Consider the following 17,230-nt stretch of genomic DNA (forward strand, 5'->3'; position numbering starts at 1 on the left):
TGTGGCCCAGAGAAGGCCACCGACACACCCAAGATCTCACTGGGAGGCCCAGGGGAGCCAAACGTGACCCCACGGCACTACAGCTGCCTCCCCTGAAGGACTCAGAATGCCAGGATGGGGCCCTGTAGTTGATACCCGCTCAGGACAAGCAGCTGGAACTGGAGAGAAAGGAAGGAAGGTAGGGAACAGGTTGGAGTGTCTGCAGCAGCCCCAGCAGGGCTGTGCCGAGCAGGGTAGAGTTGGCTCGCGTCCAGGGCATCTGGCCAACACGCCCGAAAGCGGACCCGGTGGGCTGAGGTATGAAGGCCCAGGGAGGGAGGGAGAGATGGGTCATGAGGACCTCGCCCCTCAAACAATGGTGCAGGATCAGTGCTGTACAAGGGTGCCCGGCCCAGGGGCAGGTGGGGCTGAGAGGCGCCCACCCTTGTCCTGCCAAGGGTGCCTCCTGGCCTGGGGCTGATCTACTCTGAGGGGCATCTTTCCCCATCCTCCTAAAGGTGCCCTCCGCCAAGGGGAATCCAAGTCCTGGGTTCAAGGCCCCACCCCATCATCAGGCATCCTGTAGAAATTTGGACGACACTCTTGGACTCCGCCCCTTTCTAAAGTGGGAGCTGACCGTAGACCTCTGCAGCCTTCCCACAGAGCGCACCCTCTCCTCCCCAACACCCCAGACAAGACCTGCCCCCATCCCTCCTGTGCTTCAATTCCAAGTGCCTCCTTCTCTGCGATGCTGTCCCTACTCCACGATTCACTATGCCTGGCCCTCCAATGTTGAAGGACTTGCATCATGAACGTCCTTTATAGCCGTGTGCCATTTCGTTCTACCATGGTTTTTTGCTGTATAAAGTCCCTCCAAGCCTTTCTCTGCACACTCAGAATAAAATGGACAATGTTTCTCTTCCTCCAGTCCTGCTCAGTCTGGCCAGTACCCCTCTTTCCTTCATCTTCATCTGTACTGCTCTGTGCCAACCACAGTGGCCTCCTCCCTGTTCCTTAGCTTCTCCAAGCCTCTGGACCTGTGCACACACTGCTCCCTCTGCATCAAACCATGCTGTCCCAGCTCCATTTCATTCCTCCAGATCGGCCAAATGTCACCTCCTCTGAGAGGTCCTCCCTGATACCTTGTCTATAATAACACACACCCCAACTCTTTCATCACCCTCTTCCTTCCTGTTTCCTGCTTTATATTCCTTCTTAATACTTACTACTCCCTGGAATTGCATTGTAGAATTTATTCCTTTGTTACCAGAAGGTCAGCTTCATGAGAGCTGGGACTTCATTTTATTACTTTGTCCCCAGTGCCTAGCGCAGGAACTGGAGTCAGTGAGGCACGGGTAAATATTTGTAGAAAGAGTCTATGAATAACCAAAAGAAACGCACCTCTCCTGTCACATAGCGGAGGAGCTGATTGCATCTTGCTGTCTTACACAAAGAAATGATCTTTAAAGTGTGTTGAATGAATAAATGAAATGCATTTCTGTCTCCCCACTTGCAGCGGACACTGTTTAATGAATGAATGAATGATTGAATCTTAGTGTGCCCCCGTCTTGTAAAAGGTGTTATAAAGAAAGACATAAAGAGAGGGGGGTGGGGGAAGGAGAAAGAGCCACAGTGGGGTGCTTGCAAACATTGAGGGATCACCCCTTGTACCCACTTCCTGCACACCCCACAGCCCTCCCCAAGATGGTCCCCGACTCGCCAAACCCTCCCTCCCACCCGACCCTCCCCTCTGCATCCCTGCAGGGCTGTGATGAGCCCTGAAACTGCCTGATGGAGTCAGGGGACCAGTTCCTGCCGTGCGCAGGGAAGTCATAAGCTCCAGGAAATGAAGGCCTCGGAGCAGCGCCTCCTCCTCACCCATAACTCCAGTCTCATTAGGACCAGCCCTGGCCATAACGTGCGGAATCGTCGCTGAATGCCCAGAGGCAGCAGCACAACTCAGGGACCACCTGGGTGGGGGAGGGTCTGCCAACATCTTCAAGCCTAGACCCCCAGATCGGGCGAGGAGGGCATGGGATGAGGTGCTGGGCACGCTCTCCTCAGGGTCCAGGTTCTCCTGATGTCCATCAGTTCAGGGTGGGTCCGAAAGGGAGAGAAGGCTGGCTCAGGACGCCTCCCTTCCATCCCTCCTTACGGACTGTGGGGCTTTTCCCCTCCTCACTGCCCTAAAATGCAGTTTTGACCCCCTCACCACTGCCCCTACCTCCCAGCAGATGACTCCCTCCCCCAGAACCCTTTCCATAAAGAAATTCTGGAGCTGAGAGTGGGAAAGAGCACTGGGGAGTTGAGCATCTGTGGAATGGGTATAAGATGCCCACTTTCACAGCTGCGATGACTCAGGTGACTTAGCAAGTTAAACTGTAGCGGGCCCCCACCTTTTTGGCACCAGGGACCAGTTTCAGGGAAGACAATTTTTCCATGAACCGGGGGTGGGGGAGATGGTTCCAGGATGATTCGAGCACATTACATTTATTGTGCACTTTATTTCTATGATTATTACATCAGCTCCTCCTCAGGTCATCAGACATTAGATCCCAGAGGCTGAGGACCCCTAAAAACGTATGAGAATTGCCCACTGGGTCCTAGGGTCCATGTCTTCTGCCCCCACCCCCAAATTCCAGCCACTTCCAGGAGGACCTGGCTGGGGCCAGACACTTTTCCAGATTCTCTGCTTAGCTTCACACACCTCATGTTTCCAACCTGCCTCTCCAAACTAGCCAGATCACCCCCAGCCTGGCTGAACACTCAGCTACCAGGATGCCCATCCCTTTCTTCTCACCCAATCAGATGCCCCCTCCACCAAACAGCAGTCCTGATCTCCTTCCACACACCTGCGCCTTCCAGACAGCTGTCAGGCAGCACCCCTTTTTATAGCCCTGATTACACGCCACCCAGCATTTAAGTCATTACTGGGGGTCTTGTCTCCCACCCCCACTAAACTGTGAGCTTATTTCCTCTTTGTCTTAGCATCCAGCCCAGACCTGGACCAGAGTGGAAGCTCACCAGAATGGAGTGGTTGAATTGAACTAGGCCAGGGTGGGGGGGGCAGAGGGGGAACTTGGGGATTCACCTCTGCTCACGCTTCTCAGTGGCTGAAACTCCTCCATGGAAGTAGCTTTGCTGTCCCCTGTAAACACCCACACGAAGCCATTATTCATCATTATGGCTTGAGTAGGAGTTAGTCCCTCAGATCCTTTCTGGCTGAAAGAAGGATCTGATGGCGGGGGTGGGGGGGGGAGGGAGGGGTTTGGCGTGAAGGAGAGATGGATTGATCTGGGGAGGCAGTGTTGGTCCAGGGTAGCAGGGGGAGTGTCTCTCAGTCTCCAGGAAAAGAAGGTTTTCTGGGGGGGGGGGGAGACACCAAAGGCAAGCATGGGGTGGCGGGGGGGTGTGACCCTGCCAAAGCCACACAGGGGGCCTCCAAGCAAGGCCCTCTGGGACTCAGGGGCCCCACTCCTGAAAGGGGGGTGTGGAGGGACTCATGAGGTCAGAGGGCTTTCCCCAGGCTCTTGTTTTGGATGGAATGACCTCTCTGTGTTGCTGCAGGAGGGCCAGAGAGGTGGTGGGGTGGCCGGCTGGCTGCTGGACTCTATGCACCCAGGAGGCTGGGTCCTGGGAGCTCTGGAATTTTTCTAGAAGGGCTGGCTTCCTCTCTGGGCCAGGGGTTATGAGGGGTAGGGGGGCTGGGCTACGGAGATTGTCAGGAGGTGGGGGGCGGGCAGGAAAAGCAGCTCAAGGGGTCCCTGTCCCTGTGGGCACGTGGGGTGGCCCAGGACCACTAAGAAAGGGCTTGACCAGGGGGGCTAAGGAAAAGGGATGCTGGCGGAGGAGAGGTGAGTGGTGGGTGTTCAAAGAAAGCACCCGGGCTAGGGGAGGGAGCTGGGGCGGGGCAGGACTGCTAGACCTAGGCCCAAGAAGGCAGGGACCACTCTGTCTTGTTTGTCCCACCCTGCAAAGTGCCAGGCACACAGCAGGTGTAATTGGTACCTAAAAGGACAAAAAGATAGACCCAACCCGCCCCGTGCCCGCAGAGCGCCTCCTCTGATGTCTTCTTGTATCTCTCACAGGCTTCTGGGCGGGACGGCCCCTAGTCCCCGAAGGACCAGCCCGGCCCCGGCCAGCACCCCTTCGCGCAGGAACCATGGCGCATCCCAGACTCCGGAGCCGCCTAGGCGCTGCCTGGTGACCCAGCCGCGCCGGCGCCAGGGGGGGCGCGGGCGGGGACCTCGTGGGGCCGTCCATGCCCCGGGTGCGGTCGCGCCCCCTCCCCCTCCAGCCGGGCGCCCCCGCGGCTGGGCGGCGATCAGGGCCGCGGGCCTGTCCGGGTGCCCCGTCGGGGGCGGCGCCCCGGCGGCCGCGCTGAGCCCACCATGTGACCGCGGCGTCGCTCCGTCCTGGCCACCGAGCGTCGACACCCTGGTGCCTCCCGTCCATGCTCCTGGGCCCGGGCCCCTCGCAGGCCAAGCATGAGGCCGCGGCCCGAAGGCCGGGGGCTCCGGGCGGGAGCCGCGCTGTCGCCCGCGTTGCTGCTGCTGCTGCTGCTGTTGCTGCCGCCGCCGCCGCCGCCACTGCTGGGAGCCCTGTGGGCGGCGGGCACCCCTGCGCCGTCGGTGCAGGACGGCGCGCCCGGCGCTGGTCGCGTGAAGCGCGGCTGGGTGTGGAACCAGTTCTTCGTGGTGGAGGAGTACACGGGCACCGAGCCTCTGTACGTGGGCAAGGTAAAGTGGGACCCAGCACCCGCCACCCTACTCCTAGGACCCCAGACTCCAGCTGGCAGATGCAAGGGATCCCAGTTCCCTCCCACCCTTTCCCAAATCCCTTCTGCCTCCTCCCAGCTGCCCTGATGCGGACCACAGGATCCTCACTCTGCTTGCATCCCTGCCCTGCATCCTTCTCTGGACCCTCTTGCTTTCCCATTTTAGAGCAGAGAGGACGAGAAGGGCAGAAAGCCAGTCCGTCTTGTAGCTGGACCCAGCTGGAATGCAGAATATGCTAAGTCTCTTCAGTCGTGTCCCACTCTTTGCGACCCCATGGACTGTGGCCAGCCAGGCTCCTCTGTCCATGGGATTCTCCAGGCAAGAATACTGGAGTGGGTTGCCAAAATGTAGAAAGTAGTTTGCAAATCTGATCATGTCACACACAGACTCTCCCTGCTATGCTCAGAATTCATCCGTAGCTTCCCATGCACTAGGGGTCAAGTTCAAATTCTGCCCCACTGCTTACAAAGATCTGGCTTCTCCAACCTCATCTGCCACATTCCCTCTGAGTTTTGGGCTACAACACCCTTCTGATGCCTTTCCCTGGTCCTTCTGCTGCCCCCACAGGCTTTGCCAGCCCCACACCCCCTTACCTACCTAGATTACTTGCCTCCCCTAACTGTTCCACCCTGCTTCTTCTTTTTGTTTATATTTTTGACTGCATTGGGTCTTCCTTGCTGTGCATGGGTTTTCTCTAGTTGCAGAGTGGGGGCTACTCTCAAGTTGCGGTTGTTTCTCTGGTCATGAAGCGCAGTCTAGCATGTGTGGGCTTCAGTGGTTGCAGCACATGGGCTCCCTGGGCTCTAGAGCACAGGCTCAATAGCTGTGGTGCACGGGCCCAGTTGCTCCTCAGCATGTGGGATCTTCCTGGACCAGGGATCGAACCCACGTCCCCTGCTTTGGCAGGCAGACTCCCAACCACTGGACCGCCAGGGAAGTCCCCATCCTGCTCCTTCTGCTGCTGACTTTGTCTCACACTCAGGTCTCCACTGAAATGCCACTTCCTCAGAGAAGCCATCCCTGATCACACCCATCTGGGATGGACCCCCTTGCATGTGGCTGTACCTCCCTGTTATGTGCCCCTTGAGGTCCCCATATTTTTCTTTCGTAACACTTCACTTTGTATGTGTTTTTGTTTGATTATGCAATTAATGCATGTCTTTCCTATTAGATTGTGTTTGTTTTGCTCACCATAAAATCCTTAGCGCCTAGCACAGACATTGCTCACAAATTGTTCATTGAATGAATGAAAGCTACTTTCTCAAACTGAGTAAGTGTTGGTTAATGTGACTGAAGGTCTATGCCTTAAGAGTATATGGAACTGAGAAGGACTTTCGTTTGTCCCTTTAATCCCTAAACCCCTCATGGGTGCGATAGTGGAGAGGCAGAGACTCCCTGGTGCACAAAAAGCTTCACAGGTCAGCACCTGGCACTGAGTAGGCATTCATTAAGTGGTATCTGTTGGGTGGCTTTGTGGAAGTGTTTTCTAAATGCCTGAGCTGGATTTTAATATATGAGTAGGAGTTTGGGCTGATGGGAAGAGGGCATAGCCTATAAAAAGACTTGATGGCCTGATGGAACCTGGCTTATTTAGAGTCTTGTCAACAGTTGAGATGTTTATAGTGCATGAGTGAAGTGGGATTCCCAGGTGGCACTAGTGGTAAAGAACCCGCCTGCCAATGCAGGAGACAAAAGAGATGCGGATTCGATTCCTGGGCCAGGAAGATTCCCTGGAGAAGGACGTAGCAACCCACTCCAGTATTCTTGCCTGGAGAATCCCATGGACAGAGGAGCCTGGTGGGCTACAGTCCATGGGGTTGCAAAGAGTCGGGCACAACTGAAGCGACTCAGCACACACACATGCAATGACAGCTGTATATTTCATTACTCATAATTCAATGTTTGGTGCTGTGGCCTAACCTAGGTACAGGGGAAATGGAAATAAACAGCCATATGCTTGATCCAAGGCAGATTCTTAACCGCTGGCCACCAGGAAAGTCCCTGGTTGTTTGTTTATTGTTGTTTTCTCATTATTCCCATATGAAGCATTTAACTCTTAAACTGCAAGGTAGAAATCATTCCATTTTGTAGGCAACGGACTCGAGGTGCAGAGCGGATAGGCATAGAGTGAGCAGGTGGCTTAGCCAGGATTGAAACCCATGTGCTGATTCTCCAAACCTCTCCAAGATCTCCGAGCTTGGGAGAGAGATTTGGGTCCAGGAAAAGCCCAGAAACTCAGAGAGTGACTGACACGTCTACCTGATTGTCAGCTGCGGTGGTCTCAGGCACCTCGGCCGTGTTGTCTGCCTGCCAGCTGGGGCTCTGAGAAGGTCTCCTCAGCCATCCACATCCCCAACAGATGAGAGAAACCAGCTCCTCATTCGTTCACCACCTCCCTTCTCCATCCACTTAGCAATTATTGTCATGAGTCAAACACCACCCCTGTCTCTTTGAACCACCATCTCCAGGTGATGGGGGTCCCTAGTACCTCCCTTCCTGGTAAGAAGGGGAAACTGAGGCCAGAAGAACATCATGAGCATCATGCCAAGGCCATTCAGCTTTCCAGGGACTTTTGATCAGCAGAGATGGGGTGAGTCCAGCACGGTGGTAGAACCAATCCCAAGAGGGGAGGCTCTACTGACACCAGGTCTTGCCCCAGTGCATTTTTTAATAGTATTTTTTGTAATATCTTGACCCTACTTATTTATTTTAACTTTTTGGCCACGGGGCATGTGGGATCTTAGTTCCCTGACCGGGGATCGAACCCACACCCCATGCCATGGAAGTGTGGAGTCTTAACCACTGGGCCGCCAGGGAATTCCTGCAATGCAATTTTAAAAAAATTTTATTGGCATATAGTTGATTTACAATGTTGTGATAGTTTCAGGTGTTCAGCAAAGTGAATCAGTTATACATCTACCCACTCTTTTTTAGATTCTTTTCCATATAAGTCATCACAGAGTACTGAACAGAGTTCCCTGTGCTGCACAGTACTGTCCTGCATTAAGCATCTTCTATGAGCCCCGCACTGTGCCCAGCCCCAGGGGCCCTTCTTCTCCCAGCAACCTCTCCCAGCATCCCCACTGCTGTCATGACTACGTTATCTTCCCCCTCCATCATCCTCACCCAGAGCCCCTCCTCCCTTCCTCTCAAGGCCACCTCCAGAAAAGCACTCTGTGCAGGGAGAAGAGAGAAGTTTCCATCTCTTTGCAAACATGTGCCCAAAGCACCCTTTCTTGTGAAAGGTGGTAGAGGGTGTGGTTCAGGGATGTATATGGATATGTATGACTGATTCACTTTGCTGTTCAACCAGAGCCAGACTGCCAGGGCTCAAATCTCAGCTCTGCTGCTGACTCCTTTTCTGACCTTGGCACATTAGTTAACCTCTCTGTGCCTAAATTTCTTCATCTGCTGAGTGAGGCTGTACCTGGCACCTTCTCAAAGAGTTGCAGTGAGGATTCAAAGAGTTAGCATATGCCAACAACCTGGAGAGCACGTTCTATGTGCCCAGTAAGTATTAGCTTTTATTGTGATGGATCTTGCCTGATATTCCCACTGCCTTGAGTATACACCGGTATTATGAACCCACACCCCAAACCCCGAAAGCCTTCGTTGCAACCTGATGTGCTAGTTTCTCACCAAGAAGTAGGGGGAAGTGGTCGCTAGCCCACCCCCCACTCTGGGAAGATGAGCTCGTCCTCTTGAAAACCACCTGTTCCCGTTCCAGCCAAGTCCCACATTATTTGTACAAGTGGTTGTGTATGCACGCACACATGCACACACATTCACACCACGCTCTCTCGCTCATCAGGGAGAAAGGACTTCTCCACAGTTTCAGTTAATTCACTGCTTCCTGGTCCCCCGCCCCAGGGAGCCGCTGGGAGCATCCGTCCTTGTCGAATTCCAAAGGTAGCTTAGCAACAGTACCATCCGTGGAATGAACCCCAGGCGCCCAACGGTAACCTATTTTACAGCCGCCTCCTCCATCACTCACCGCCAGGCTCCTGTTGGCACCTGCAGAAGCCACTGGGCCCTGGTGGTTGTCACCAGGGCCCCACACCAACAATTCCCTCTGCTGTCCTGCCCCCCACCCACCCCAACAGCTTGGGGGCCCACCTCTTCCCTATGCCTTCTCACAACTCCCACCCTCAGAGCGGCCTCCCAACATTTCCATACAATCTGGGTACTTTGACTAATCCCTTTTCTGAACTGTAATTTCCCCCGAGGCTTCTGTCAGCTGGATGTGGGTTTTGTAGGATTTTTAATTCTTTTTTTTTTTTTTTTAAGAGAATTATGGGGTCAGCACTTATGACCAACTCCTGTGGGCGGTGAGATCTATTTTAGATATACGGCAGGATTAAAGTGGGGAGGAGAGCAGATTTAATTAAGTTGCTAATATTTAAAGAAAATTGATGAACTCCTGGTTTACGAGTAGCACAGGCATGAACAGATCCCTCATTCTGGGGGAGGCTTTTTATTTGATTTGCTTTCCGTTTAAATCCTGGGCTCGTTTTATTTGCGTAGCCGCACTGTCCGTTTAATTGTCTTTAATAAGGAAAACGTACCTCTGCTCGCATTTAATTTTGATTTAATTAGGAGGAAGTAATTAATGGCCTCGTAAATCCCATTTTTCAGCAACCCCCCCCAGGATGAGAAGCCATCACTCTGGTGTTTTTCAAGTTGTTTATGATCCAGGGCTGAGACTTAGGGAGGGGGAATCCCCTGCGGGGCTGTCTCCAAGAGCTGCAGAGAAAAGAACCTAGGATGTGAAGGCAGACAGGCCTTGGGCTGCCTCTTGTTAGCTGTGTGGCTTTAGGTAGGATGTGTGCCCTCTGTGAGCCTCAGTTTGCCAGTCTGTACAATGGGGAGAGGATGAACTCTGAGCCATAAGATCATTATGAAATAGCAAGGAGGTAACAGTAGAGGGTCTGAAAGTGTGCCTAGTGATTGTCCTTCCTAGTCTAGCTCACAGGTACCTGGGACTGAACAGAGTGACTGGATCCTCCAGAAATCCTGGAAGACAGTTGCAAAATTCTAATGACAGTTTCAGGGCTTCCCAGATAAACGCTAGTGGTAAAGAACCCTCCTGCCAATGCAGGAGACATAAGAGATATGGGTTCAATGCCTGGGTTGGAGAGGTCCCCTGGAGGAAGGCATGGCACTTCCACTCCAGTATTGTTGCCTGGACAGAGGAGCCTGGTGGGCTACAGTCCATGGGATCGCAAAGAGTCGGGCACAACTGAAGCGACTAAACACGCACACACACAGTTACAGGTGTGTATTTCATTACTCGTGTATTCAATGTGTGGTGCTGTGGCCTAATCTGGGTACAAGGGAAATGGAAATGAACAGCCATACGCTTGATCTGAGCTCACCGTCTCACATACACACTTGCTGTCTCTTTCCCTCTCACACACACACACTCACCTCTCCCACTCCCCCTGTGTTTTCTCTGAATACATTGTCAGGGCACCTATTGTGTGCCTGGCATGGCGAATTCAGACAACGATGAACCAAAGTTAGTCCCTGCCCCTGAGCCCCATGAGAACCAGGGAGGCAGACTGCAGTATAGAGCTGTTATAGGCAAGTGTGGAGCAGAGGGGAGTGTGCACGGCGGAGGGCAAATGGGAGGGCCTCTGGGAGGGCTGCCTGCAGGAGGAGACGAGCTGAGTCTAAAAGGCAAGAAGAGGGACTTCCCTGGCGGTCCAGTGGTTAAGACAGCACACTTCCAATGCAGGCGATGCAGGTTTGATCCCTGGTCAGGGAACTAAGATCCCACATACCATGTGGCAGGGTCTGAAAGTAAAAATAAAATAAGAATAATAAAATAAAATAATACTTATAATAATATAATTAGTATAATATAATAATAATACTTACAATAATAACATAAATACTTAAAAAATAAATAAAAGACAAGAAGATGTTGCATAATGGCCCCCGTGTCTCCAGTGGGTCAGGATTTGAGCCTATGGTTATGATATCAGGAGATGGGGGAATGGATACACTCGGTGACCCTCAATCTCTCTTGAGACCAGGTGCCAGAAGAGGAAAGGAAACTTGTCTTCAGTGAGCACTTAGGATGTGCCAGGATCCCCCACATGTTATCTAGTGCCTCTTTAGACCCTGGGGTTGCACTGTCAGTCTCATTTACTATTGAGAAAACCGAGGCTTGGAGGAAGGTAGCCTCTCACTCGGGGCCAGGCAACAAATGGGTGACAAAGCCACGCTGGCATCTGGCTTTCTGTATCCAAAGCCCATCACCTCTTCTGATTTTGAAGTCCTTTTCCAAATGATGAAATAGAGGCTCAGATTGGAAAGGCCGCCAATGACTGTGGCCTGGGGGTACAGGGTGGTACAGGCCTCTGTCGAGGCCATGCAGCCCCATGACTGCCCTCCAGCCCACCCCTGCTTCCTTTCTCCCTCTACCTTAACCAGAAAGGTTGTAAGCAGACTAAGTGAAGTGAAGTGAAAGTCACTCAGTTGTGTCTGACTGAGAAGGTCAGTTGGGACCTGCTCGGCCTTTTCCTTCTCCAGGGGAATCTTTCCAACCCAGGGATCGAATCCAGGTCTCCTGCATTGCAGGCGATTCTTTACCAGCTGAGCCACCAGGAAAGCCCAAGAATACTGGAGTGGGTAGCCTATCCCTTCTCCAGTGGATCTTCGGAATCGAACTGGGGGGTCTCCTGCATTGCAGTCGGGTTCTTTACCAACTGAGCTACAGGGAAGCCCTGTAAGTGGACGAGATTCCAAAGGCTGCAGAGGGACCAACCTGTGCTTTGGAGTCAGACAGACCCGGGACCATCCCAGTCTGTTCTTCTGGAAAATGGGGAGACATTTACATAGGCCACAATGTTTTCTTTTAAATTTACTTATTTTTGGCTGTGCTCTGTCGTCATTGCTATGCACCAGGCTTTCTCTGTTTGTGGCAAGTGGCAGCTACTCTCTAGATGGGGTGTGTGGGCTTCTCATGGCGGGGGCTTCTCGTGTGGTGCATGGGCTCCAGGGAATGTGGGCTCAGTAGTTTCAGCTCACTGGCTATAGAGTGTGGGCTCAGTAGTTGTGGCACATGGGCCATGGTAGTTGCCGCATGGCATGTGGGATCTTCCTGGACCAGGGATCAAACCCATGTCCCCTGCATTGGCAGGCAGATTCTTAACCACTTAGACTACCAGGGAAGTCCTGCCACAGTGTTAAATTAGACTTCTGCAGAGGCTTGCAATCTGACATGTAGTAGGCACTCAGTAAATAAAAGTCTCATCCTCCAGCCTCATAGCTGAGATTCTTGAGAAATATCATCCTGGGATAGAATGATCGGCATGTGTACGCATGCTAAGTCACTTCAGTCGTGTCCGACTCTGTGCCCTGTGGACTCTAGCCCACCAGGATTCTCTGTCCACTCACTCCCTCTCCATTCCAGAACCAGGACCCAGGCTGGGGGTGGAGGATGGGAAGCAGCCCCGACCCAGCCCAAATCTGCAGCTCTGAGCTCTTAGCTCCTCCTCAGGCTGACTGGCTCTGTCCGACTCTGTGTTGTTGTTTAGTCGCTGAGTTGTGTCCGACTCTTTGCGACCCCATGGACTGTAGCCCACCAGGCTCCTCTGTCCATGGGTATTTCCCAGGCAAGGATACTGGAGTGGGTTGCCATTTCCTTTCCCTGGGGATCTTTCTGACCCAGGGGTTGAACCTGTTTCTCCTGCATTTGTAGTCGGGTTCTTTACCACTGAGCCTGTAGGGAAACCCTACAGACTGTGTAGATCATGCTCCTGTTGCGTCTTCTCCGCATCCGTGCCAGGTAGGACTTGATCTGATTTCTCAGGTGGAAAAACGGACCCAGAGGGATAAAAATAACAGATGGTGTGAGCACAGTGTTCATGAGTGATGGGGTCAGGAGTTTGGCTTCCTGCACTGAGGTGGGTGACCAAACAAATGACCTCCCCTCTGTGTTCCTCAGTTTCCTCATCTGATAAATGGAACTAAGAATGACATTTCATTCTTATTAGGGTGGTGATGAAGACTGATAAGATTACCGCTGTTACGCATTCCCCCAAATGGCATCTATTCCACCAGACTTCCGGGGAGGAGTCTGTGCTGATTAAATAAACCTGCAATGGGTCTGACTGGGAAGTGGGTGAAGTCATCCGAAAAGGGAACCCGTTCACCCTCTCTGGTCCCCACCTCCTCCGGGCAGAGGTGGAGGAACAGCATAAACAGCAAACAGGAGAGACAGGTCTTCTCATCTCCAGCACTGCCAATGATTCAGGGCCGATGTCTTGAGATAATTTTATTGGGGGTATTAAACTGAGTTATGAGGTTTTTACAATCCAGCCACTTATGAGAAATCTATTAACAGTAACTGGACAGGAAGAAGGCTTCTCAGTGGAGCCCAGGACGGGCATTAATTGGGGCAATCTATAACAGGACGGGGACCCGGAAAGGTTCCACCCGACGCCTCCATTTACTCCCCGCAATTTCTGCTGAGAATCAGCAGACTCGCCAAAAAGAGAGAGATGCCCATTAATCGGCTAATGAAATATGAAAATGTTTATGGGCCATTCAATCTTCCAAATGGCACTTCTATAATCCACCTTTCAGACACAAAGTTCCACCAGCAGAATTTATACCCGGGCTCCTCCTGCGTGGCAGGGGGTGGGCTTTTATCCCTCTTCGTGATGACTTCATTGGCACCTGTTATCCTGCTGAGTGGGCTGGGGTACATGGCGTCTTGGCCTGAAAGGGACTCCTCTTGTTCACGCCCCATCTTGATGGAAGCTTAGAGAGGAGCAGACAGCCGCCCAAGGTCACTGGCTTCCTCGGATGCATTTTCTTCTGCTCAGAGCTGCCTGAGAGATTTGGACGTTGTAGGATAAGGACTTGGGTGTTTCTATGTGGGAGAACAGTCTTTCTGCTGGTTCCTTGCCCAGGAGATCTCGGTGCAGTGAAAACAGCCTGGGTTCTGGAGCTTAGCAGTGCCTGGATTAAATCCCAGTTATATATAGCTAACATTTAGTAATAATATAATAATAATGATAGCTACCATTTATGGGACACTTACTGTGTCTCAGGCAGGACTGATTTTCAGCTAGTACCTACCAGTATAGTTGTACCAGTTGCTAAAATAGTGAAGAAGCTCCCTGCTGCTGCTGCTGCTAAGTCACTTCAGTCGTGTCTGACTCTGTGTGACCCCATAGACAGACACCCACCAGGCTCCCCCGTCCCTGGGATTCTCCAGGCAAGAACACTGGAGTGGGTTGCCATTTCCTTCTCCAATGCATGAAAGTGAAAAGAGAAAGTGAAGTCGCTCAGTCGTGTCTGACTCTTAGCGACCCCATGGACTGCAGCCTACCAGGCTCCTCCATCCATGGGATTTTCTAGGCAAGAGTACTGGAGTGGCTTACCATTGCCTTCTCTGGAAGAGGCTCCCTACCTGCGGTAAATAGTCTGTTTCCTCTCCCTCCCCTCAGCTCCCTCCGCCCCTCAGACCTCTCTGTGATCCAGCATCCAAAGTGTTCCCACCTGGACCAGCAGGGGCTCTGCTGTGGTACCACTCCATAGGCAGTGCCACTGCCAGGCTGGCTGTTACATACTGTAAACATCATCTGGTGCCAGGCAAGTGGTAAGGGCCTTATGTGGACTTTAGACTCAATTTGCCCTCCATTTGGGCTCCCCAGGTGGTGCTAGTGGTAAAGAACCCGTCTGCCGATGCAGGAGATGTAAGAAACACATGCTCGATCCCTGGGTTGGGAAGATCCCCTGGAGGAGGAAATGGCAACCCAGTATTCTTGCCTGGGATAATCCCACGGTTAGAGGAGTCTGGTGGGCTACAGTCCATGGGGTCACAAAGAGTTGAACACAACTGAAGCCACTTAGCACTCAGGCGTGCCACCCTCCAGCACCTCTCGGAGGAGGTGCTATTATGCTCCGCATGTTACAGAGGAGGGACCTGAGGCCCAGAGAGGTAGTGACTTGTGCAAGAACCCACAGGGAGGGGATGCTGCCACCAAGGCTTGACCAAGCTGTACTGCTTCTTCCCTCCGCCATGGGCTCCTCCCAGGAGGCGTGAGGATGCAGTGAGAACACCCAGGCTGTGGACCAGGCCAGTTCCTCCAGCGGTCTGACCTTGAGCAATTCATCCCATTTCTCTAGTCCTCAGTAGGAAAATGAAAAAAAAAAAATCTGCAAAGTGAAGATAGCAAAGCCTACTCTAATAGCAATTTTCTTTTTAAAGAACTCTGCACCAAATAAGTATGTAAATTGCTCAGCACACTGCCTGGCACATGGTAGGTGCTCCTCCAGTTTGCATCCCCCTTTCCCTTCTGTCCTTCCAGTCCCTGTCCCCAACGTGTGCCAAACCCTGAGGCTGCTCTCCAGAGAAGTAAGAAGATACTTCTGGGGGCTCTGAGCCTAGGGACCCTAGACCTGTCACTCCAGCTTGGAAATATGCTAAAAATGCAAATTCTGAGGCCCTACTCCAGACTCCCTGGGTCAGAATCTGCTTTTTACCAAGATCTTGGGTGATTTGCATGCATATTAAGATTTGAGAAGCATGGCTACAGCGAACGTGATAGCGATGACTTGACGTCTTGCAAAAATCTTGGAGCGGAAAGGCAGAGTTGGAGGTGGAGTGGAGGTGGGGGTGGGGGTGAGTCCAAAAAAAAGCTTTTGAGAAGAGGTGGCATTAAAACTTTCAAGATGTGGCAAGCCTTGCAGGATGAGGAGACTTTCAGTAGACACAGAAATAAGGCAGGACACGCAAAGAAGAAGCAGAGAGGTGTGGAGGTGGCTATGACTTCTTTGTAAGGGTGATAGGGAGCCATAGAAGATTGCATGCAGGGGAGGACCTGTTCAGATCTGCCTCTGAGACTGATATCTCTGGCCATAGAGGGGAAGGTCGATTACAGGGGCAGGAAGCAGGACTGGAGCAGGAAGAACCATGGAGGGCTAATGAAACGTGCCAGACCAGACAGTGAGGCCTGGGACTGGGATGACATTTGGTTTCCCCAGCCTCAGTGTCTTCACTGAAGAATGGGTATGTCAAAGTAGAGATGTGCTTAGGAACAGGCCCCCAGTGGGACTTGCTGGGGGGTGGGGCGCCAAAAGGAGCTCCCACCCTGGCCTCCATTCTGCCTTCCTCCCTGCCTCCCCAGATCCACTCGGACTCAGATGAGGGTGATGGGGCCATCAAGTACACCATCTCGGGCGAGGGCGCTGGGACCATCTTCCTGATCGACGAGCTGACGGGCGACATCCACGCCATGGAGCGCCTAGACCGGGAACAGAAGACCTTCTACACGCTGCGGGCTCAAGCTCGGGACCGTGCCACCAACCGCCTGCTGGAGCCCGAGTCGGAGTTCATCATCAAGGTGCAGGACATCAACGACAGCGAGCCCCGCTTCCTGCATGGCCCCTACATTGGCAGCGTGGCCGAGCTCTCACCCACAGGTGGGCGGTGGGCTCCGGGGGGTGGGGTGAGCCAGCAAGAGGGGAAGGGGAGCGGCTGGGTTGAGAGAGGGAGCCTGCTGGGGGGAGAGGAGTCAAGGTACAGCTGTGAGCCCAGGAGCCCAGGCACAGTCCTGGACAATCATTTAGCCCAGGGCTCCTGATAGAAACGAGTCATGGGCTGAGGAGCAAGCCAGCCACTACCACCTTCCCCACCACATTAGCCTAAGTCATCTGCAAGCCAGGCTGGACAGGGAGCAGTGGCCCTAGGTCCTAGAACACATGTCATCACTTTGGCCAAGGAACTGCTTCCCTCTTGGCCTTCCAGCTCTGCAGCTGCTCGTCAGAGGCCAGAGAAACTTGGTTTCATGGGGAAAAGTGCAGTCACCCCTGGCTTCTCTAGATGGGGCAAATCGGTAGATAATGAGCGAGCAGGCAGTGGTGGAAGAGAAGGGAGTGAAACAGAGAAAACGGTGAGTGCAAAGAATGCTGGGAGAACAAGGAATGGCGAGGGTGTGAATGTGGGTGTGAGTTGGTGTTCACACACACACAGGTGTGCTGGTGTTGTCTGCTGTGCATACTGTATTCTCACATTTGTGCAGATGTGCACAGCCTTTAAGACCCGTACGTGCATTTGACAGGTCATCTGTCTGCTGAATGAATTCATTCATTCATTAAACAAATATGCATAGGCACTGGGGACACAGCGAGGAGAAAGCAGACCAGCCTCTCTGCTCTTATGGAAGGGATATTCTGGTCAAGGAAGACAGGCAGGAAGCAAGTTGACAAACCGATCCTGGGGCTGGGAAGAAGACACTGAAGCAAAGACTCGAAAGAAGTGAGGGCCTGCGCCCAGGGAACAGCATTCCAGGCAGAGGGAACAGTACAAGCAAAGGTCCCAAGGCTGAATTCCCTCTGAGGGGAAGCAGAGAGGAGACCAGATGGGGCAGCCATGGGATCATAGTCAAGGTTTTGCCTTTTATGCTCAGCAAGCTAGGAAGTTAGTGGAGGGGCTTGTTCAGAAGAGTGACATG

The 17,230-nt window shown here is 52.8% G+C and overlaps 1 protein-coding gene across 1 annotated transcript in view; it reads left to right on the forward strand.

Moving 5' to 3' along the window:
- The first annotated feature begins 4,466 nt into the window (after nucleotides 1-4,466).
- Nucleotides 4,467-17,230, forward strand: part of CDH22 (cadherin 22) — a 77,464-nt gene continuing 64,700 nt past the window's right edge. Inside the window, exons 1-2 of the mRNA XM_055425965.2 lie at nucleotides 4,467-4,718; nucleotides 15,905-16,199. Of these exons, the coding sequence (XP_055281940.2) occupies nucleotides 4,467-4,718; nucleotides 15,905-16,199 (547 nt within the window). The remainder of the gene's footprint in view (nucleotides 4,719-15,904; nucleotides 16,200-17,230) is intronic.

Source organism: Moschus berezovskii, chromosome 15, assembly GCF_049115385.1.
Source record: "Moschus berezovskii isolate FMDL1 chromosome 15, NW_MosBer_1.0, whole genome shotgun sequence".
NCBI lineage: Eukaryota > Metazoa > Chordata > Mammalia > Artiodactyla > Moschidae > Moschus > Moschus berezovskii.